Raw genomic sequence first — 23188 nt, 5'->3', positions numbered from 1 at the left:
TGCTGTCACAGTTACTGTCATTTTCACTGTTTTATGGTGCCGTTTTGTGTCACCCCCTTTGTGAATCAGAAAAGGAGCAACAAATTGCTGCTTGGGCATAAAAATTGTACACATTATGGTATTTTTGTATCATGTTTGTAATAAAGAGGGCCACATAGGATATAAGTGTGTTTAATACTTTGTAATTTATTTGTATGTATATTTCACATGAACAAATTTCAAAGCAAACACCCATAAGCCTGCTGGGACTCATCCTGTAATGATGACAAGTGTTTTAAAAAAATAAATAAATAAAAGAAGCTCATAATTAAATTATACATGCTCACTCATAAGTAGTGGGTTGTTCATCTGTTCCTGTCTCGGAGGCGGCTGAAAATTGGCACGCTTAATTTTTTTCCCCTTGGTTAATGTGTTTGAGGTAGCTGACACGCAGTGTGTCTCACCTGTTCCTGGTATTCCCATATCCGGAATGGCTGACAAATGGCACATGTCTCTGCCTCAACCATCAGTGCTCTTCTCTCCGTCAGAGCCACCTGCTTCACCTCAGTCTCTGTTGTGTCTCTCCAGTTACCGAAACAGAGTTCAACAAAAGTCATTTATGCAGCGTTCAGTGGCTCTCTGGCCACTTGGGCAGCATTCAGCATTTTCAGTCATTCTCACGGGTGCCAACTCTGCTTCAGCTGCCAAAGTTCCAGGTCTCTTTGTGCCCCGCTACATTTTCTGCAGAGACCTGCACAGTCAGTGTTTGCTCCAGAGTTTTCTGCTGTTGTAGTCAAACCGTTTTCTGCACACTAAAGGCCTGCCACAGAGCCGCCGAGCCCCCTCAAGAGAATGCTGCAGCACCTGTCTGTGACTCCAGAGAGGTCAACAAACAGTGGGTGTCACCTGCTCCTGCTTCCATGGTGGCAAAGAAACAGACTCCAGTTCCTGTCTCAACGCAGCTGACAAACTGCACTCCCCACCGCTTCCTGCAATGTCTATCACTGAGATGGATGAGATGTAGCATGTCTCACCTGTGTTTGCTGAAATTTGCCTGCTGATTAGTGGACTTATGCCTTAAATATTTTTATTCTGGGTTTTGACCCATGCCTTGGAAAGTAGCTGCGAGGGAAAGAGCTCTACTCCGACCCAGAGCCAGGGAGTTGGGGTGTCCACAGCCTGGCTGTAAACCCTCTGTCAGATGTTAGGGGATGTTATGGTCTTCAGGTGCTTCCAAGTGTCACCGCTGGCCGTAGCCTCACGACAAGGTGTTGGGCATTGTGGTGCTGCTGTTGCGCTGTGGTGTTAAGATATGTAGGGTCACCTTTTCATGGCTGGATCTGGTGTGTACCTCACAACGGTGGCCTGGGGGAACCCTCCGCTCCACTCAGGTGCAGGGTCCTTGACTGTGGAGGGCACAGCAGTGTTTCATCACATTGGCTGTTCTTGCTTTAGTAGGCATCTCTGTGGGGTCCTGAGTTCTGCCTGATTTTGGGAAATGTCCTACATCTCATGTCCATGGGACTGCTTTGTGTGTGTGTGAGTGGGGGGTGGGTGGTCAGAAGGTGCACGCTTTCACTTGCATTCATTTAATGAAAAAAAAAAAGTTTTTCCTTTACTCTGTCTGACAGTGTTAAAGTGTCCAACGCAGCTCTCTGCTGCACACAGATTAAAGACATGGTTTGTTTTGAACTTGGCAGCAAATACTCCATTTTCCAGTATTAATGTGTTTTTAACATTTTTAAAATTATTCATGACTAGCGTATAACATGAAATGACATGAAACACAAAATAGTGAAATATGAAATTTCCATCATATTTTACTAGTTGGCTCAAGTTGTGGCTCTTACAACAGATCAAAAACATTACAAGTCATGAATCATTTATTTTATTTTATTTGGCTTTGTTTTAACAAATTTCCAACCAATTCTGAACATATACAAATAAAAACTAGATCCAACGCTTGTTTCATTTCAAAATACCTGCACCCCTACACTGTTGTGCAAAACCTTTGATTGTAGATTAGCTGTTGTTTTCAAATATAAAACTACATAATCTTAGACACACTTTGCTTTCATGGCATCATTTGCCACAGAATCTTTCTTAGTGCACTGTCCTACACTTAAGTAGCTCCTGAAATTTGCAACTCTATGTACTGAATTACTTTAGAATCAAAAATCAATTTGAATCTAAAATCGATCTTGATTCTAATCTTGTCCCTATGAATCGGAATCAAATCCAATTGTGAAATAATGAAAAATTCACACCCCTAACAAGAGCAATCTGAGATTTCTGACATCTGCCAAGGGTTGACAAGGACTCAAAATAACAGATTATGACCCAGACTTTACCTGATTCTGGATACACAACACAATGCAATAACTGCATACTGATCCAGAATGGTCCGACTGATCAAGATGTTGCAATGTGATATTTAATACACAAGCTATCACAAAATAGTGTCTTCCTGATCTTGGTTTTACATCATGATGTCATATCCGTGAAGTAGTTTTGATGTAATCCTTAAAAGTCTACGAAGTGAAATCCTGATCCAGAATCCAGATTACCTCCAAAATCCAAAAGTCTTCCAAGGCCTAACATCAATGTGTGGTAAAAATCTGTTAAGTACTTTTGGCGTAATCCTCAAAATCTGACAAATTAAAGCATGCAAATTGAAATCCTGATCCAGAACCTCCAAAATTCAGTGGAGTCTTCCATGGCCTAATACCTATATGTGGTGCAAATTTAGTGAGAATCTGTGAAGTCATTTTGACATAATCCTTCAAAGCCTATATAAAGTATAATCTTGATCCAGAATCTGGATTTGGATCACCTCCAAAATTTAATAGAGTCTTCCATGGCCTCATATCTATCTGTGGTGAAAATTCCATCAAATATGTCATTCAAAGCGCATATTAAACAAATATGTAGGACTGCCTTTTTGCATTTACGCAATATCTCTAAAATCAGAAAGGTCTTGTCTCAGAGTGATGCTGAAAAACTAATTCATGCATTTATTTCCTCTAGGCTGGACTATTGTAATTCATTATTATCAGGTTGTCCTAAAAGTTCCCTAAAAAGCCTTCAGTTGGTTCAGAATGCTGCAGCTAGAGTACTGACGGGGACTAGCAGGAGAGAGCATATCTCACCCGTGTTGGCCTCCCTTCATTGGCTTCCTGTTAATGCTAGAATAGAATTTAAAATTCTTCTTCTTACTTATAAGGTTTTGAATAATCAGGTCCCATCTTATCTTAGGGACCTCATAGTACCATATTACCCCATTAGAGCGCTTCGCTCTCAGACTGCAGGCTTACTTGTAGTTCCTAGGGTTTGTAAGAGTAGAATGGGAGGCAGAGCCTTCAGCTTTCAGGCTCCTCTCCTGTGGAACCAGCTCCCAATTCAGATCAGGGAGACAGATACCCTCTCTACTTTTAAGATTAGGCTTAAAACTTTCCTTTTCGCTAAGGCTTATAGTTAGGGCTGGATCGGGTGACCCTGGACCATCCCTTGGTTATGTTGCTTTAGACGTAGACTGTGTTTCATAATTATTGTATGGCCTTGCCTTGCAATGTGGAGCGCCTTGGGGCAACTGTTTGTTGTGATTTGGCGCTATACAAGAAAAAAGTTGATTGATTGATAGTTTTGACGTAATCCTGCTAAGAGGCAGACAGAAAAATAAATAAATAAACACCAATGATTTTATTACATCCTTGGCAGATGTAATAATATGTACATAATTATAAACCAAATTGTTGTTCTGCCATCTTCAATATTGCAGTTCATTTCATATATATATATATATATATATATATCGTAAGTTGAAAGACAGAGAGGCTGTACTCTAAACTAAAATTGCTAATGGGAAAGGCTATAGCTATGCAACATAAGCAAAAAAGTGCCTCCAAGTTCCTTCTACAAATCAAGTAATTGGGCATTTGAAGTTTACAATGAGCCAAAATGGCCCCAAAAATATACAAACCAACAACAACAACAATAACAACAAAAACTCTCATTACTGCATTTGATTTGTATGGTGAATCATTCAGCAGAGTTCTGCATCATTTCTGCCAATATCTGCAGTACCCTTTTTAATTTTATTTTTAGCCTAGATGGCTGCTACATGTATGAAATTCGCAGTTACTCTAAAACAGGCCTAATTATAATGTGGATAACTCTGTTTGATTCAAAGATCTGTAAGGAAAAACATGCAACTCACATTTTCCAGCTGTCTGTAGCATTTTTCTATCGAAACAACATAACAGACTGTGCATATAAGCTCTGAATACTGTTTTCTGAGATCTTAAAATGTTTTTTTGCACTTTTGATCAAGACCACCTCAAATTACACAGATGCACCTGAATGATTATTTTGTGCTACAGTGCTGCTTTAGGCACGGTATTCCAGGACAGCTTCCTGAGGTGTTTATTTGGAGTGTCAGACATCCAGGAAAAATATAGACTCTGGCATACGGTGCATCTGTAAAGAATTCACAGAGCTGCACTTATTCCACATGTTGTGTCACAGCCTTATTTCAAATTGGAGTAAATACATTTTTTTCCCCTCAAAATTCTACTCACAAAACCCCATAATGACAAGATGATTTTTTTTTTATTTATTAAAAATAATAATAAAAATAAAAAACTAAATCACATGTACCTAAGTATTCACACCCTTTGCTCAATACTTGCTTGATTTGGCACCTTTGGCAGCAATTACAGGGGGTTGTCCCCTATTTAATGTACACATTTTGGCAAATGTTCCAATCCCAGCATCATACTAATACATGATGGAGACATAGGTCTAAAGTGATCAGTGCGGGTGTTTGCGAAATTATCATTGCTGGTATTCTCATGTGTGGTCTGTGCAGCAGTACTGCAAGGACGCCAACAACAAGGTCAGCAAAGGGAGAAAAACAAAACAGATTATGCTGAAGGAGCTGTCAGGATGATAGCAGTAATCAAAGAAATATGCAGTTTTGTATACAAGTACACTCAGCAAAACATGCTGCCGAATGGCACACATGACTGACAAAATGAATGTTTGTTTTGCCAACCAGGCAGCGCACATCAGGAAAACAAAACATAAACAATGCCAGCAATCAATGGGATGGTTTTCACTGCAGCAACAACAGCGTCACATCTGAGATACCAAGTTACAGCAGTAATGCCTTCACATACTAAGTGCTCTACAATGTTAAAGAGAAGCACCCACAATGATTTGATGCCAAAAAACTCACTCACTCACGAACATCATTTCACTATTTCTTTCTGCACATATTGGCATGTGACATTTTTTTAACCAAGTGTGCCAGATTTATAGGATAAATAATCAGAATGCTACAGAATCCATTCAAGTTCTGTGAATGAAGCCTTGTATGCAAAGCAAAATGTGTAACAACTGTCAATAGATGCTGCAACTGAATTATAAAAACCATTTTGCAGCATACTGAGTCAAACATCATGTCCTGAATAAAACAACAATCAAAAATAATGGTCATGACAGAAGAGAAACTTGGATGTGTGGGTCAATATGTGGGCACCCACGTGTCAATGTCCCACCTAAGTGATTCATAATTTTCAGATATGTTACAGGCTCTCTAATGGCATACAGCAGGCTAAGATGTGATTGCAGCCATCTTTCTTTGCAGGTTGAATGGCATGGACTGACTCTAAAGACTGCTCGAGTGGGTTCTAGGTGTTACAAAAAGAAAACAAGCTTCATAAACACATTTTGAGAGAGAGGAAGGGAGAGAGGGAAAGAGATGTTGGCTTCACTTTATTTGAGGAGAACTTCACATCATGCCTTTTCTTGGAAGAAAACAAAATAATCACCATTCTTCAAGCCCTACGTCATTTGCCAAACAACTTGTAATAAATTAATTCATGCCATTCATGCTGCCTCCACCCTCACAGATACTTTTCCCAACAAACTTTCCAAAAACTGTATATCCACTGCCATTTACCAAACTCTTAGGTAAAAAAATCAATCATCCACCTCATTTGCTAATGTCCACTGCTGCCGTTGTCACACGCTCACAGAACTCTGAATGTCTGCTGTCATTCACTGAATTTCAGGCCTCTGGGCTGATTGAAGTCAGCCCAAAACATTAGCAGATCAAGGAGGCCTCCTAGGACAGCTGTCACTCACTACATGAGGAAAATGAATGGAAGCTGTTGGAGCAGGGGTTCGGCTAGTAAGAAAAATCAGTCAAAATACTATGCAAATCAAGGGGATGTGCCAGATACCTGTGACTCACTACACGATGGCGAAGAATGGAACCCGATATAACAAAAAGAAGCCAGTTTAGCTAAGTCCTATGTTTTTCTTGAGACTTTTTGGTGCTGTTGCTGCATTTGGTAGCACCAAAGTTGCTCTGAGGTGACATCTGTTGTGATTTTGCACTGTACAAATGAAATAAAATGAATTCACACAAAATCTACTTTTGTTCATTGATTGAGATGAAAGGTGAGAACCCGTACCTCATGGTAATATTGGACCTCAGTAGCAAAACCACTCTGCCAAAACCAGTATTTGTTTGAACATATCCAAAATGTGTAAACTCTGCTTTATGTAGTCTGAACTCTTGAGACTCAATACATTTGCCAAATGAAAGGTTAAGGTTGATCATTTTAATCCTCAAGCGACCGAGTGGGGTCATTTATGACTCCAGGCATATATTTTTGTGCACCAATTTAGTAATTTTAATTGGTTGATTGAATTTGTCAATCTATTCATCCTGCATTTGTTCATAGAATTTTTCAAGGATTGGCAAGTATAATTCAAACTTGTGCGGGGTCACTTATGACCTCATAAATATCTATGAGATTTTTGACATTATCGCTTCAGATGGTATTGTAATTTACCAACTTAACCGTTATATTAGCAAGGAAGCATGTCCACCAGACCAAGAATAGCAAGATTTACAGCTGCACAAGCATTGAGACTGATTCTTGATGGCATTCTTGATGAGTGAGGACAAAAAGGATGATGGACAACAATATTAGAGAATGAAAAAAATCTGAAGAACCCCAAAACAATCATTCATATAGAAGTATTCCAATATAAAGTCAATGGGGCCATAAATAACCCCACTCAGTCAAATTAATCACTAAAATTGCTTGGTCACTTGAGGGTTAAATGACAAACTATTAATTGGTTTCAACAACTGCTGCACATAATTTACAGTTGTGGTTAGAAGTTTACATACACTCATCATTGGTCTGAATGTCATGGCAATTTGGGGCTTTTAATGATGTCCTTGAACTGCTCTTCTGCCAGAGTAAATTATTTTACAGCATACATCAGTAATGGCTTGAATAAACAAGAATTGGGTACACAAGTTTGAATTTAATGAATTCATTTGGGTGTTTTTTTCTTAACATGGCCAAAATGTCAACACTGACCCTCCCTCACAATGTAAGTGATGCTCCTCATCTTAGTCTCTCTTAGAAAATGTGGATCCTTTGAAGACACCTAGTACAAAAGACCTCCAATTGATCCTTTAGGTCACTGGTTAGCATCCAAGTCTCACAACCTAAACACTTGGACCTTTGTTCACCTGCAAAAACACCTGCATTACCAAACACCTTTCCAATGACCTCATGACTCCATATGTTTTGCCAGGTGCCTCTTGATCTCAAAGGCTGAGGACCCAAAGACATGTACAGTAGTGTTCAGAATAATAGTAGTGCTATGTGACTAAAAAGATTATTCCAGGTTTTGAGTATATTTCTTATTGTTACATGGGAAACAAGGTACCAGTAGATTCAGTAGATTCTCACAAATCCAACAAGACCAAGCGTTCATGATATGCACACTCTTAAGGCTATGAAATTGGGCTATTAGTAAAAAAAAGTAGAAAAGGGGGTGTTCACAATAATAGTAGCATCTGCTGTTGACGCTACAAACTCAAAACTACTATGTTCAAAGTGCTTTTTTAGCAATCCTGTGAATCACTAAACTACGAGGGCTGTCAATAAAGTAACGGTCCTTTTTATTTTTTTCAAAAACTATATGGATTTCATTCATATGTTTTTACATCAGACATGCTTGAACCCTCGTGCGCATGCGTGAGTTTTTCCACGCCTGTCGGTGATGTCATTCGCCTGTGAGCACTCCTTGTGGGAGGAGTCGTCCAGCCCCTCGTCGGAATTCCTTTGTCTGAGAAGTTGCTGAGAGACTGGCGCGTTGTTTGATCAAAATTTTTTCTAAACCTGTGAGACACATCGAAGTGGACACGGTTCGAAAAATTAAGCTGGTTTTCAGTGAAAATTTTAACGGCTGATGAGAGATTTTGAGGTGATTCTGTCGCTTTAAGGACTTCCCACGGTGCGAGACGTCGCTCAGCGCTCTCAGCCGCTGTCGTCAGCCTGTTCAAGCTGAAAACCTCCACATTTCAGGTTCTATTGATCCAGGACATCGTGAGAGAACAGAGAAGTTTCAGAAGAAGTCGGTTTCAGCATTTTATCCGGATATTCCACTGTTAAAGGAGATTTTTTTAATGAAAGACGTGCGGACGGGTCCGCGCGTCGGGACGCAGCCGCCGCGACGCTCCGCCACAGGAAAAACACCTCTGTTGAAAGCCTTAAGGACAAGTTGGAACATGTCCTGCCTGTTAAACAATTTCTCATATACTCACTCCACTGAAAGCCATCAAAAGCCGCCTGGATTTTACAAATGGTTATCAACACGGAGGTGTTTTTCCTGTGCCGCCGCACCACGTCGGCTGCGTCCCGACGCGCGGATCCGTCCGCACGTCTTTCATTAAAAAAATCTCCTTTAACAGTGGAATATCCGGATAAAATGCTGAAACCGACTTCTTCTGAAACTTCTCTGTTCTCTCACGACGTCCTGGATCAATAGAGCCTGAAATGTGGAGGTTTTCAGCTTGAACAGGCTGACGACGGCGGCTGAGAGCGCTGAGCGACGTCTCGCACCGTGGGAAGTCCTTAAAGCGACAGAATCACCTCAAAATCTCTCATCAGCCGTTAAAATTTTCACTGAAAACCAGCTTAATTTTTCGAACCGTGTCCACTTCGATGTGTCTCACAGGTTTAGAAAAAATTTTGATCAAACAACGCGCCAGTCTCTCAGCAACTTCTCAGACAAAGGAATTCCGACGAGGGGCTGGACGACTCCTCCCACAAGGAGTGCTCACAGGCGAATGACGTCACCGACAGGCATGGAAAAACTCACGCATGCGCACAAGGGTTCAAGCATGTCTGACGTAAAAACATATGAATGAAATCCATATAGTTTTTGAAAAAAATAAAAAGGACCCTTACTTTATTGACAGCCCTCGTAGTATTTAGTTGTATAACCACAGTTTTTCATGATTTCTTCACATCTGGAAGGCATCCATTTTGTTGGTTTGGAACCAAGATTTTGCTCGTTTACTAGTGTGCTTGGGGTAATTGTCTTGTTGAAACACCCATTTCAAGGACATGCCCTCTTCAGCATAAGGCAACATGACCTCTTCAAGTATTCTGACATATCCAAACTGATCCATGATACCTGGTATGCGATATATAGGCCCAACACCATAGTAGGAGAAACATGCCCATATCATGATGCTTGCACCACCATGCTTCACTGCCTTCACTGTGAACTGTGGCTTGAATTCAGAGTTTGGGGGTCGTCTCACAAACTGTCTGCGGCCCTTGGACCCAAAAAGAACAATTTTACTCTCATCAGTCCACAAAATATTCCTCCATTTCTCTTTAGGCCAGTTGATGTGTTCTTTGGCAAATTGTAACCTCTTCTGCACGTCTTTTATTTAACAGAGGGACTTTGTGGGGGATCCTTGCAAATAAATTAGCTTCACACAGGAGTCTTCTAACTGTCACAGCACTTACAGGTAACTCCAGACTGTCTTTGATCATCCTGGAACTGATCAGTGGGTGAGCCTTTGCCATTCTGGTTATTCTTCTATCCCTTTTGATGGTTGTTTTCCATTTTCTTCCATGCATCTGTTTTTTATTTATTTATTTGTTTGTTTGTTTGTTTGTTTGTCCATTTTAAAGCATTGGAGATCATTGCAGATGAACAGCCTATAATTTTTTGCACCTGCATATAAGTTTTCCCCTCTCTAATCAACTTTTTAATCAAACTTCGCTGTTCTTCTGAACAATGTCTTGAACATCCCATTTTCCTCAGGCTTTCAAAGAGAAAAGCATGTTCAACAGGTGCTGGCTTCATTCTTAAATAGGGGACACCTGATTCACACCTGTTTGTTCCACAAAATTGACAAACTCACTGGCTGAATGCCACACTACTATTATTGTGAACACCCCCTTTTCTACTTTTTTACTAATAGCCCAATTTCATAGCCTTAAGACTGTGCATATCATGAATGCTTGGTCTTGTTGGATTTGTGAGAATCTACTGAATCTACTGGTACCTTGTTTCCCATGTAACAATAAGAAATATACTCAAAACCTGGATTAATCTTTTTAGTCAGATAGCACTACTATTATTCTGAACACTACTGTACCTCACTACTGAGATAAATGATTGTCTATACAAGTTCAACACTCGCCATTCAGAGCATTTTATTTATTTATTATTTTTTTATTATTTTTGAATCACATTTTTTTTTTGGAGAATATATCAGATTGTTCCTGAAAATAAATAAATAAATTCATACGTTGAATGACAGCACCATCAGTATGAGACCAAAAGAACAGCTTTGATTTGTTAACAGAATAATCACTGCGGGGTTCCACAGAAGGTTTTGAAGATGCTATCTGTCTGAACTGTGTCCAAGTTCTACAGGGAATAAAAACGATTGACAGCGCGTCCATTTGCATATTGCACAGAATAATGAACTTGGAACTAAGACCTGACAACAAAAGTGTTAGAACTGTAAAACAAATGTGGATGCAGATTTTGAGCCTGCAAAAATACTTTGGATCACACTGAATTGAATCATGAATCTTGTAAAGTTCTTTACCATGTAATATCCATACATTCAACCAGTGGTGGGCACAGATCCACTAATCCACTAACCGCTAATTAGCAAAGCTAATTTTTTGTTAGCAGATTTGTTTTACAGCTAATACTGAAAACCATCAGTCGACCACTTAGCTTCTGCTAAATTTAGCTCTGATAATTTTCAGTCCGCTAACTTAGTTTTTTTTTTTTTTTTGCTGGCATAGTAAATCAAAATTATATATTTTAATACTTACCTGTTGCATGTCTTACAATAGTCAGATGGCTGTGAGCTATTATTACTGTGAGCTATTTAAAATAACAGTTTGTTAACACTACTGACGGACAGCTGCCTTTGCCAGCTGAACTGTGTGGCACAAGGGCGCCCTCATGTGGCTGGCCCATGGTACGAAGCAGGATCTGTGTTTTCTTGCCTTCTAAGTCAAGCTGTCTCATTAGCTTTTCTGAACAGAAGGTGGCCTGGCTTCCATTGTCCATAAAGGCATAAGTCTCTATCACTTTATTGCTTTTCTTTGACTTGATAAACACAGGCACAACTGACAAAACACGACTGCCTGTTCCGGCCCCGGTGGCTCCACAGGTCCCACCTGAGACGTTGATTCTTCAGCAGTAGCGGCTTCAGTTGTGTTTCTTTGACTGCTGTCCGCTGTGTTCTTGTCATCTTCCATTGTGAGATGAAGCATGCTGGGATGTTTCTTAGAGCAGTACTCACAAGAAGCTCTCTTTCTACAGTCCTTACTTAACCCTTAGATGCACGAGTGACTGGACCCTACACTCTTCCATAAGTGGGTCAAAAATGACCCATATTAGAATCAATGTGTTTTTAAGCCATTTTTTGTCATAATCACTTGTATAATATTTAGTATTTAGGACCACACAAGAATGATTTTATGTATGAAATAACTTTATTTTTTACTTTTAACATTTTTGAAAAAATAAAATTACCCAGAACAGCATTCGAACAATGTGAACACCTATTTTTGACTTTGCGATCTTTGTTGCTTGGGCACATCTGACACCTCTTTCTCTTTGGTTGGCCCAGTCTGCTTCTTTCCTGTGGCTGGGTTGTGGCTTTTGTCACCCCACACCTTTCCATTGCTTCAATAATCGGGGTTTGCAGTTGGGGGCAGCCTTCCAGTCGACTCCTCATGTGTGGTGTGACAAGCTCCTTTGACAGCTCTTTGAGGAAGAGCCGTCGTGCATTTTTGATGCCACTCTTGAATTCTGGGTGCTGAGCCGTGAAAAAGGTGTAGGCACTCAGGGCGGCAATGTCAATTAGGTTGTACCACAAAACCATGGGCCACCTCTGTGCTTCGCGCTTGCAGGTGTAGGTCCCAACCATCTGGTCAGTGGTGTCTACACCTCCTTTCATCTTGTTGTAAAATGTGATCACTTCTGTTTTTTTCTTTCTGCTATTTTCATCCACTACTGTGTCATGGTGCATCGTGCTCAGAAGCACAACAGCTTTTCCTTTCTTTCTGACATAGCTGACCATGGTAAGGCTGTTGTTGAATCGAAACTCTGTGCTGTAAACCTCCCGGGACTTGGAAGGCTTCATCAGAGGAGGGATGTCTGGCTTGTTGTGATGTAGAGTCCCCACAATAGTGAGATCCTTCTCCAGGACATACTGTGCAAGAGGCACAGTGGTGAAAAAGTTATCCATGGTGATGTTGCGACCTGTGTTTCTAAATGTATTACACAATTGCTGGACAATGTTTCCTCAGATTTTTCTGAACTTCTTCCCCTGGTTGTTTCCCCATGTAAACTATACCATCTATTGCATAGGGGATGTGTGCATCACAAACCCAGAAGATCTTTAGGCCATACCTGGCGGGCTTGCTTGGCATGTACTGTAGAAACTTGAACCTACCCCTGAATGGCACAAGCTGTTCATCCACAGTGACACAATCACTGGGGATGAATTGTTGTCTGCAGTTGGCCAGGAACAGATCCTGGTGGAATATGGTCTGTTTCCAGTCGGAATGCTCTGGTCCTCTTATCACCAAATGTGTTTCCTGAGGGATGAGACTTCTGATATAGTCAGTGTGGTCTGCAGTTAACTTATTCCTGACAGTCACAGTTGATAAGAATCAAAGGTTCCCTTTGGATTCCATAGAAAATGCATGCGGGTCATTTTTGACCCACTTATGGAAGGTTGGGGTAGTAATACAAAAACTACAATTTCTTAAAATGTATAAAAGGTAAGTTCAAAATGTAAATGTCATTATATCAAAAACATGTTTTTTGAGGAATACCTGTAATATGAAATGATAACATTTTTTTCATTACAAATATATTTGAAGAAAACATCCTCACCGGGTCATTTCTGACCCACTTATGCATCTAAGGGTTAAATGTCCTGATGTCAAACATCCAAAACATAACCCTTTGACTTTCAGAAATTCAAGCCTGTCTTTGAAGGCTGATTTCTGATCTTGTTGCACTCTTACAATGTGTGTTGTTTTTCACAATACATACATGGTTTCAGGAAAGAACTGCTGGTATGACACAGGAGACCTTTACCACCTTCAAGTGACTTTTCTCTTGCAGCCAGCATTACACTTGTAGCAAAAGTACTTCCCTTTGGTCTTGCTGCTTGAGTTGTTTTTATGTTTTCATAAGGCTTTCCTCTATCTTCAATGTCCTTTATCTCACCAAAAACAGGATCCGTAGCTATTTTAGCTTCTCTGTTTATGAATCTGACCACATCTGCAAACTTTGCTCTTTGTCCACTTTTCTCTTGGATGTCAAATGCTGAAACTCTCCACTTCTCTCTAATCTTATACGGCAGCTTAGAAACTACTGTTCTGAGGTGAGAAGGGTTCTCAATTTCTTGAAGCTGGTTAATGTCTTGCATTGCATTGTTGCATCCAGTGAGAAACAGTGAGTAAGTCTGAAGAGCTTTGGCATCATCTGGTTTAATCTGTGGCCAGTTGAATGCTTTGTTCATATAGTTGCAATTTTTAGCTCATTCCCATAGTGATAGTTTAGCAGCCTTCTTGCTTCATTGTAACCTTGATAAGGAGTCATATGCTGACAACTTCGCACTAGATCTCTGGGCTCACCTCTGGTAAACTGCTCAAGGTAGTATAACTTGTCACTGTCACTATCAGCCTTGTCATGAATAGAGTGGTCAAAGGCTCTTATAAATGACTTGTACTCCAGTGGATCACCACTAAAAACTGGAACGTCTCTCTGGGGTAAATGTGCCAGTTTGTGTTGTTTGACCAACATCTCTGTGATGTCATTTTGTTTTAACAGCACCTCACACAGGTCAGGACCATTGTTGACAGTCTGCTGTGTGTCATGTTCTTGTCTTACTTCGCAATTATTTGCCTCTGTATGTTCAACTTTCACCTTTGGACGCAGGTTCATTTGTTGTAGATGGTTTGCTGAGCTTATCACAGGATAAACGACTGCATCACTCTTGCAAGAGTCATATTCACAGTCCTCCAGCACTTTGAGTTTAGCTGTGGAAGCAGCAATAGCTGTCTCCATCTCCAATTGTTCCCTCTTGGCTTTTAATCTGCATTCCTCAATGTCTAATGCTTGTCTCTGTTTCAAAGATGCTGCCCTTGCCACCAAAGCAGCATGTTCTGCTTGCTCCTTTCGCCGCACCGACGGTATGGATGAAGCTTTGGATGAAGCTCTGGATGATCTTGAAGAGCCACTTGTAACACTGCTTCGTGCATCATATAAACCAGATTTATTTTTTTACTGGTGCATCAACAGCAGAAACACTGTCATCTGGTCTGATGTCATCTTGAAGTTGTTGTCTTGTTGTTTCTACCATTTTTCAACATCATGTATAACTTTGTTTAACTGTTCATTTCTTGGCTTAAACCAAAGCTCCTGATCAGCTTCCTTTTCTTCTTCAGGTAACAGCAGCATTACATCATCATTTGCATGAACAAAGTCCTTTAATAACTTCTTGCACTCATTTAGTTGTTCATCAATGATGTCTGGACTTTCATTTTTCTGCATAAGTGCATTTACATAGTTCGTTGTTGCCGTTAACTGTGAGAGTTTGGATCGTCTTGTATTGATATGCCTGGTTAGGTGCTCTTCCAAAAAAGCACAATCCCCGGATCGATTGGCCGTCTGGGGTGGTGGTTCAGTGGAGCGAAACCTGCCATCGGGTGTGTTTAGGATCCTCGGTTCCTCCCGGTTCCCAGGCTAAGGAGGAGGTCAAAGTCCCGCCCAATCTGACGGCAGTGCCAGTTGAGTACCACGATCTTGCTGACGTCTTCAGCAAGGATCTGGCACTCACCCTTCCCCCGCACCGTCCGTACGATTGTGCCATTGATTTGGTTCCAGGCGCTGAGTTCCCGTCCAGCAGGCTGTACAACCTCTCACGACCGGAGCGCGAATCAATGGAGACCTACATCCGGGACTCATTAGCTGCCGGGCTGATCCGGAACTCCACCTCCCCGATGGGGGCAGGTTTCTTTTTTGTGGGCAAGAAAGATGGCGGACTTCGTCCATGTATTGATTACAGGGGGCTGAATGAGATTACGGTTCGCAACCGATACCCGTTGCCATTATTAGATTCCGTGTTCACCCCCCTGCATGGAGCCAAAATCTTTACTAAACTGGATCTTAGAAATGCGTATCACCTGGTTCGGATCCGGAAGGGAGACGAATGGAAGACGGCATTCAACACCCCATTAGGTCACTTTGAGTACCTGGTCATGCCGTTCGGCCTCACAAACGCCCCCGCGACGTTCCAAGCATTAGTTAATGATGTCTTGCGGGATTTCCTGCACCGATTCGTCTTCGTATATCTAGACGATATACTCATCTTTTCTCCGGATCCTGAGACTCATGTCCGGCATGTACGTCAGGTCCTGCAGCGGTTGTTGGAGAACCGGCTGTTTGTGAAGGGCGAGAAGTGTGAGTTCCACCGCACCTCTTTGTCCTTCCTGGGGTTTATCATCTCCCCCAACTCCGTCGCTCCTGATCCGGCCAAGGTTGCGGCGGTGAGAGACTGGCCCCAATCCACTAGCCGTAGGAAGCTGCAACAGTTCCTCGGCTTTGCTAATTTCTACAGGAGGTTCATTAAGGGCTACAGTCAGGTAGTTAGCCCCCTGACAGCCCTGACCTCACCAAAAGTTCCCTTCACCTGGTCGGATCGTTGCGATGCCGCGTTCAAGGAGTTGAAACGGCGCTTCTCGTCTGCACCCGTTCTGGTGCAGCCCGATCCTAGTCGCCAGTTAGTGGTTGAAGTGGACGCCTCGGACTCAGGGATAGGAGCTGTGCTTTCCCAGAGCGGGAAGACCGATAAGGTCCTTCACCCGTGTGCCTATTTTTCCCGCAGGTTGACCCCGGCCGAACGGAACTATGACGTCGGCAATCGAGAACTCCTATCTTCACGATAGTGGACCGATTCTCCAAGGCGGCCCACTTCGTGGCCCTCCCGAAGCTCCCGACGGCCCAGGAGACAGCGGACCTCCTGGTTCACCACGTCGTCCGGCTGCATGGGATCCCAACAGACATTGTCTCAGATCGCGGTCCCCAGTTCTCCTCGCACGTCTGGAGGAGCTTCTGCCGGGAACTGGGGGCCACGGTGAGTCTGTCATCCGGGTACCATCCCCAGACCAACGGGCAAGCAGAACGGGCCAATCAGGAGATGGAGCAGGCCCTGCGTTGCGTGACAGCCGCGCACCCGGCGGCCTGGAGTACCCATCTGGCCTGGATCGAGTATGCCCATAACAGCCAGGTGTCGTCAGCCACCGGCCTCTCCCCTTTCGAGGTATGTCTGGGGTACCAACCGCCTTTGTTTCCAGTGGTTGAGGGAGAGGTCGGTGTGCCCTCGGTCCAGGCCCACCTACGGAAGTGCCGTCGGGTGTGGCGTGCCGCCCGTTCTGCCTTGCTGAGGGCCCGGATGAGGTCAAAGGCCCATGCAGACCGTCGGCGGACCCCGGCCCCTGCGTATCGGCCAGGGCAGGAGGTGTGGTTGTCGACAAAGGACATCCCCCTCAAAGTGGACTCCCCCAAGTTACAGGACCGTTACATCGGTCCCTTCAAAATCCAGAAGGTCATCAGTCCAGCCGCAGTGAGGCCGGCAGCTGAAGCCTCACTGCGGATCCATCCTGTATTTCACGTGTCCCGAATCAAACCACATCACACCTCACCCCTCTGTACTCCGGGTCCGGCACCGCCTCCTGCCCGGATCATCGATGGCGAGCCGGCTTGGACTGTGCGCCGGCTTTTGGATGTCCGTAGGATGGGCCGGGGCTTCCAGTATTTGGTGGACTGGGAGGGGTACGGACCTGAAGAACGCTCCTGGGTGAAGAGGAGCTTCATTCTGGACCCGGCCCTCCTGGCCGATTTCTACCGCCGCCACCCGGACAAGCCTGGTCGGGCGCCAGGAGGCGCCCGTTGAGGGGGGGCTCCTGTTGTGTGGGCCGCTGAAGAGGAGGTACTGCTGGCCCACCACCACCAGAGGGCACCCTGCCTGGAGTGCGGGCTCCAGGCACCAGAGGGCGCTGCCGCCTCACAGGAGCAGCCGGGGTGACAGCTGACACTCATCACCTGTGACAGCTGTCACCACTCATCTGATCTGCATCGGTATATCAGCAAGACGTCATCTCCACCTCTTTGCCGAGATATCGTTCTACCTGAAAGGTAATATCCTCAGCCTGACTGCTTGATAGAAAGCCCTTTTTGTGATTTTTGTGAGTGATAACAGACTTTTTCTCCAACGAGAGGTGGAGGTAGCTTCCCTGCCGTGCAGATTGCTGGGTGCAGACGCACCCACGTTTAATTGTGTTTTTGTTCCTCGCCAGCAGTACCAGGTCCGACACGCGGAGGCAGTGGCCACCTGGGAGTTCGGGACTTGGCGGCTCCAGTATTCCCGGGGTCTGGTGGCGGAGGAAATCGTGTGGTTCCGGTTCTGCTTTGGACAGGCGTCTCCTATCTTCGAGCCTGCCCACACGACACCTTGTAATTTGACCTCTGATCTGTTGTGTAATCTGTTGTGTTTGTTGTGCACGTTCGCAACAGTAAAGTGTTGTTATTTGACCTATTCCATTGTCCGTTCATTTGCGCCCCCTGTTGTGGGTCCGTGTACTTACACTTTCCCAACAAGTCTTCCACCTTGCGCAGTGTGATGTTATTTTGGACTATAAGCACATGCTATTGGCTTCAAAACAAGTCTACTACTCAAATTTGATTAACAAAAACAAGCATAATTCAAAGTTCATGTTTGACACTGGCCACAGTCCTTCAAGGGTGGCCACACTTTTTAATTTGTTTATGTCATTTGAAATACAAAAGTAAATCAGGTTTTTAATATAAGAATTTGGAAAATTATGTTCCTTAAACTTGAACTGAAAACAAATCTGTACAACTTGATATAAATTTATAAAAAATATAAAACCCAAGATGATGGGTTGCATAAGTAATCAGCCCCTTTGGTCTAATACCTGTAAATAATCTGTTTTACTGCCAGTTTACTTCAGACTAGTCAGGGGATAGATATGAGCATTCCCAAGTCACTTTTATAATTTCTTTATAATTTAAATCAAGTTGTAGATATTTGTTTTCAGTTTGAGTTTAAGGAACATAATTTTCCAAATTATTATATTAAAGAAACCTGATTCACTTTTTGTAGTTGCAATGGCATAAACAAGTTTAAATGTGTGAAATGCCAAGGGGCCGAGGACTTTAGCTTGCCACTGTAGAGTATGAGGTTATCTCATCTGTGCGAAACTGATTAAAATCTTCACTTCTGTGTAATCAATTTACCTCTGTCTGTCTGCTCTCTATTTTGTTTCCCTCAGCTTGGCCCAGAGTTAGAGGACACGTGCAGAGGAGGGAGATGACATGTCAACTGTGAACATCGAAGCAGATGTTTTAAGCACCTCAAACACCAGTCCAGTGTCAGCGATGCTGGAAGAAGAAAACATCCCGAACAGTCCATCGGTCACAAGTCAGCCCGCTAAAAAAAGACAAAGACTCCAAAATCCGAAGCCAAAATCGGTTGAGCACAGCCTTGAAATGGCTACAGTTTCACTGCTCCAGCAGGTCCAGAACATGCTGACAGCGAATGCAGACTCTGAGGAGCTGTTTGGACAGCAGGTAGCCGCATAAATTACAGCATAAATTGAATAGTGAACTAGCAGCTGACATTACAATTTTCAAATGCCGAATTCTGTTACTGTTGTTACTGTCTTTAACTCCTTAAAACCTGACAGGCCCAGTGCCTGTTGTGTTTATATTATTTATGTGACACCAATCTACCTCATGTTTGCAGTGTTTGCACATTTTATTAATAAAAGTATGTAGCAACAGTCATGGAGCAGATCATTTTTGTAATTTCCCAAGAAGGTATTATTTTATAATTAATTATGTTCAACTTTAAGTTTCTATACACAAAGAAAAATGTTTGTGTGGCCTACAAAAAGACTGCCGATTGTGATATTGAACAAAACTGAAGATTTATTTTTAACACAACAAACGAAAAAAAAATAAAATAAAAAAAAATACTGTTTGTTTCTAAAAAGAAATCACTTCGTCAACAATGACATACAATTTAAATCAAATATTGCGAAGATGCATTGGAAAACACCCTAAAAGAAAAAAAAAAATGATTACAAGTAAATGTAACTCTGAGGCAAATTTTTGATCTTCCCCCCACCACCCCACAAAAAAAAGGATGTTGAAAGCAGTGGTAAAACAGTATCTCTATTGTTCAAGATGAGAGGGATATCAAAATAGAAGAGAATCAAGACAACTGATACAGCATAAATTGAATAGTGAACTAGCAGCTGACATTACAATTTTCAAATGCCGAATTCTGTTACTGTTGTTACTGTCTTTAACTCCTTAAAACCTGACAGGCCCAGTGCCAATTTGCATAACCTTGTTTTAAGTCTGATCTGAGTGTACATGAATTACAGCATGTTATACCACAAAAACATCTCAAAGATAACAGTCTACAAATCCAATCTGCCAAACGTCCACCGCAAAAAAAAAAAAAAAACATCTCAGCTTGCGATCAAATTGTACAATGTTTTTTCTTAAATCTTTTGCAGATTTCTGAGCAAGCTTGTCAGTAATCTAGGCATATCTTGGTTCATACTGTCCATAGAAGAATACCTAGCTGTATTTTCTGTAGAGTTGAATGGGGTAATACTCCAATATTTATTTAGTGACAAAAGACATAAATAAATCACAAAGTATATGTAGATATTTCTTGTAATACAACCATAAACTTATTGCTAAAAAAAAAAAAAATGGGGTCAAGGCTTTAAATGAGAAATATGTACCAAATATATACCAAGGATGTAGAATATTTGTTTAGTGAGTGATAGAATTTGGATCTGAAGAACATAGGTGGGTATTATAAACAGGTTAAACTTTGGTCCTTGACCTATACCATGTCATCTTGCCATGGTGTAGGTCATGCCATACGCTCCCTGCTGGTGAGACAAAGTATTGGCAAAGGATGTCCCTTTGTGTCTTTGCCTCCACTGGGGGGTTGCGTGCTCGGCCCACTGCAATGGACTGAAGTGCACCCTCTCCATGCTCCTTCAATCAGCTGGTAGTTCACATCCTCAAAATCAACATAGCCTGGTGGTACATAGGCCTCAGACTTCTGTTGCCGGAGAAAGTTATGGAGACAGAGACATGCGAAGATTATAGTCACTACCTTGTCTGGATCCAGGCAAATGGTTGTTCTGAAAACCCTGAAGCGATTTGCCAGAATTCCAAAAGCATTCTCTACAACCCGGCGCGCTCTAGAAAGATGGTAGTTGTAGATTCAGTGATTGTTATTAAGGTTCCGAAAGGGATAGGGTTTCATCAGATCTGGTCTGAGAGGATAGGCATCATCACCAACAAACATGTAGGGCATCATGCTAACAGTGCCTGGCAGGGCTTCATCACGGGGTAAGTTCAGCATGCTTGTGTCCATAGCATCTCTAAGGTCGGAATGGGCAAACACTCCAGCATCCGACACCCTTCCCTGTGTCCCTGCGCTTGCATACACAAACTTGTAGTTGGCATCAACAACAGCCATAAGTATGATGGAAAACCTTGACTTATAGTTGTGAAACATGCTTCCACTGTTGGCTGGAGGTTGAATGAAGACATGTTTCCCATCTATTGCACCTAAACAGTGTGGAAACTGCCATTTATTTTCAAAGTCTCTGGCAATGGCCTTCCACTCAGAGTCAGTTGATGGTGTCTGTGGAACACAAGTACAAAATGGAGCATGAAATAAATATCTAGTGAAATCATATTAACCACTTTACTTCCACTTTACCTTTTTGATAACACTTCACAAAGAATGGAAAAATACATCTGGGACCAAAATAATTGTTTTTGTGAAAATGAACTGTTGTGTTAATTTATGGAGTATATTTGACAATGTGCAAGTCAGCCTTTCATTATTTTTAAAATGGGTAATGTGACATTCTGTAACGTAACATAACTATTTCCAGTCAAATGTACCTTCAGGTAATCTTCACGCAGTACAGTGGTAAGGGCTGTGCAGGTTTCCATTACTATCCTGCTCAATGTGGTGCTTTCAATCCTGTATTGGAAACTTAATGAGTTGAAGGTCTCACCTGTCAAAGTCAAGAAAGTGAGTTAAATACTCAGATGGTTGGTGCTTTGTGTATTTTTATTTGATAGATTGACAGATTATATATATTTTTTAAAGAATAGATTGCAGTGGTATTATGTAGGTGAGGAGACAAATGTCCAGCTACAGGGTCGCTGTTGCAGAAGTAGGATGATGTAGCTCAGGTTGTATTTACTTGGGTGAACTGAATTATTATGTGAATTGGAAAAATGACCTTGCCTTATGTTCACCTGTCAATAGTTTAAAGTGTTACAGAAATGTAATTTATACACACTTGCCTGTTGCCAAAAAACGTATGGTGACAGACAGCCTGTCCCTGGGGCTGATGGCTTTCCTCAGGTGTGTATCTGTTTTTGCTATATGGGGAGTTACCCTCTCCAAGAGATAACTGAATTCATCCACAGACATTCGCAAAAGATCTCGAAAACCCTTCATGTCATCAACCTATTTGTAGTCAGAGGTGTCCCCCCAAAAAAGCCAGAGTTTTGAATATATATGTTTACAACCTTCTGATGTCTTTAAAAACACAAAAATGACAATGTGTTCCCCCTGTGCTTTTTAATTTTTAAGTTTTACCATCATAAAACCAACATTAACATGTTCTGAAATATATATATGTGTATATATATATATATATATATATATATATATATATATATATATATATATATATATATATATATATACACTCAACAAAAATATAAATGCAACACTTTTGGTTTTCCTCCCATTTTCTATGAGATGAACTCAAAGATCTAAAACTTTTTCCACATACACAATATCACCATTTCCCTCAAATATTGTTCACAAACCAGTCTAAATCTGTGATAGTGAGCACTTCTCCTTTGCTGAGATAATCCATCCCACCTCACAGGTGTGCCATACCAAGATGCTGATTAGACACCATGATTAGTGCACAGGTGTGCCTTAGACTGCCCACAATAAAAGGCCAGTCTGAAAGGTGCAGTTTTGTTTTATTGGGGGGGGATACCAGTCAGTATCTGGTGTGACCACCATTTGCCTCATGCAGTGCAACACATCTCCTTCGCATAGAGTTGATCAGGTTGTCAATTGTGGCCTGTGGAATGTTGGTCCACTCCTCTTCAATGGCTGTGCGAAGTTGCAACGACGAACTGGAGTCAGGTCGAGACCCCGATGAGGACGCCAAGCATGCAAATGAGCTTCCCTGAGACGGTTTCTGACAGTTCGTGCAGAAATTCTTTGGTTATGCAAACCGATTGTTTCAGCAGCTGTCCGAGTGGCTGGTCTCAGACGATCTTGGAGGTGAACATGTTGGATGTGGAGGTCCTGGGCTGGTGTGGTTACACGTGGTCTGCAGTTGTGAGGCTGGTTGGATGTACTGCCAAATTCTCTGAAACGCCTTTGGAGACGGCTTATGGTAGAGAAATGAAATCTTGCTTGCGACATCTGAGGCATTGTGCTGTGTGATAAAACTGCATCTTTCAGAGTGGCCTTTTATTGTGGACAGTCTAAGACACACCTGTGCACTAATCATGGTGTCTAATCAGCATCTTGATATGGCACACCTGTGAGGTGGGATGGATTATCTCAGCAAAGGAGAAGTGCTCACTATCACAGATTTAGACTGGTTTGTGAACAATATTTGAGGGAAATGGTGACATTGTGTATGTGGAAAAAGTTTTAGAT

The 23188-nt window shown here is 42.1% G+C and overlaps 1 protein-coding gene and 1 long non-coding RNA gene across 2 annotated transcripts; one reads left to right on the top strand and one right to left on the bottom strand.

The window, feature by feature from the left end:
- The first annotated feature begins 2441 nt into the window (after positions 1-2441).
- LOC117501828 lies at positions 2442-13206 on the top strand. The gene is made up of 3 exons (XR_004558097.1): positions 2442-2455; positions 3505-3506; positions 12957-13206. It is a non-coding gene; the product is annotated as an uncharacterized LOC117501828 (long non-coding RNA).
- Positions 13207-20458: 7252 nt separating this feature from the next.
- LOC117501821 (protein ANTAGONIST OF LIKE HETEROCHROMATIN PROTEIN 1-like) lies at positions 20459-21551 on the bottom strand. Its single transcript, XM_034160782.1, has 2 exons — positions 21388-21551; positions 20459-21121 (listed from the first exon to the last, which is right to left on the bottom strand). The coding sequence occupies exons 1-2, from the start codon at positions 21436-21438 to the stop codon at positions 20696-20698; spliced, it is 477 nt and encodes a 158-aa protein (XP_034016673.1). The 5' UTR covers positions 21439-21551; the 3' UTR covers positions 20459-20695.
- Positions 21552-23188: the final 1637 nt, after the last annotated feature.

The sequence above is a fragment of the Thalassophryne amazonica genome, chromosome 2 (assembly GCF_902500255.1).
Source record: "Thalassophryne amazonica chromosome 2, fThaAma1.1, whole genome shotgun sequence".
Lineage (NCBI taxonomy): Eukaryota > Metazoa > Chordata > Actinopteri > Batrachoidiformes > Batrachoididae > Thalassophryne > Thalassophryne amazonica.
Note: the sequence above shows the minus strand (reverse complement) of the source record. Positions and strands in the feature narration are given on the sequence as shown.

Bases quoted from the DNA above. Each gene is read 5' to 3' on its own strand.
- LOC117501821 (XM_034160782.1), bottom strand. From the start codon at position 21,438: ATGGAAACCTGCACAGCCCTTACCACTGTACTGCGTGAAGATTACCTG. The intron at 21,122-21,387 runs GTACATTTGACT...TGTGTTCCACAG, and splicing joins TGCGTGAAGATTACCTGAAG to ACACCATCAACTGACTCTGA.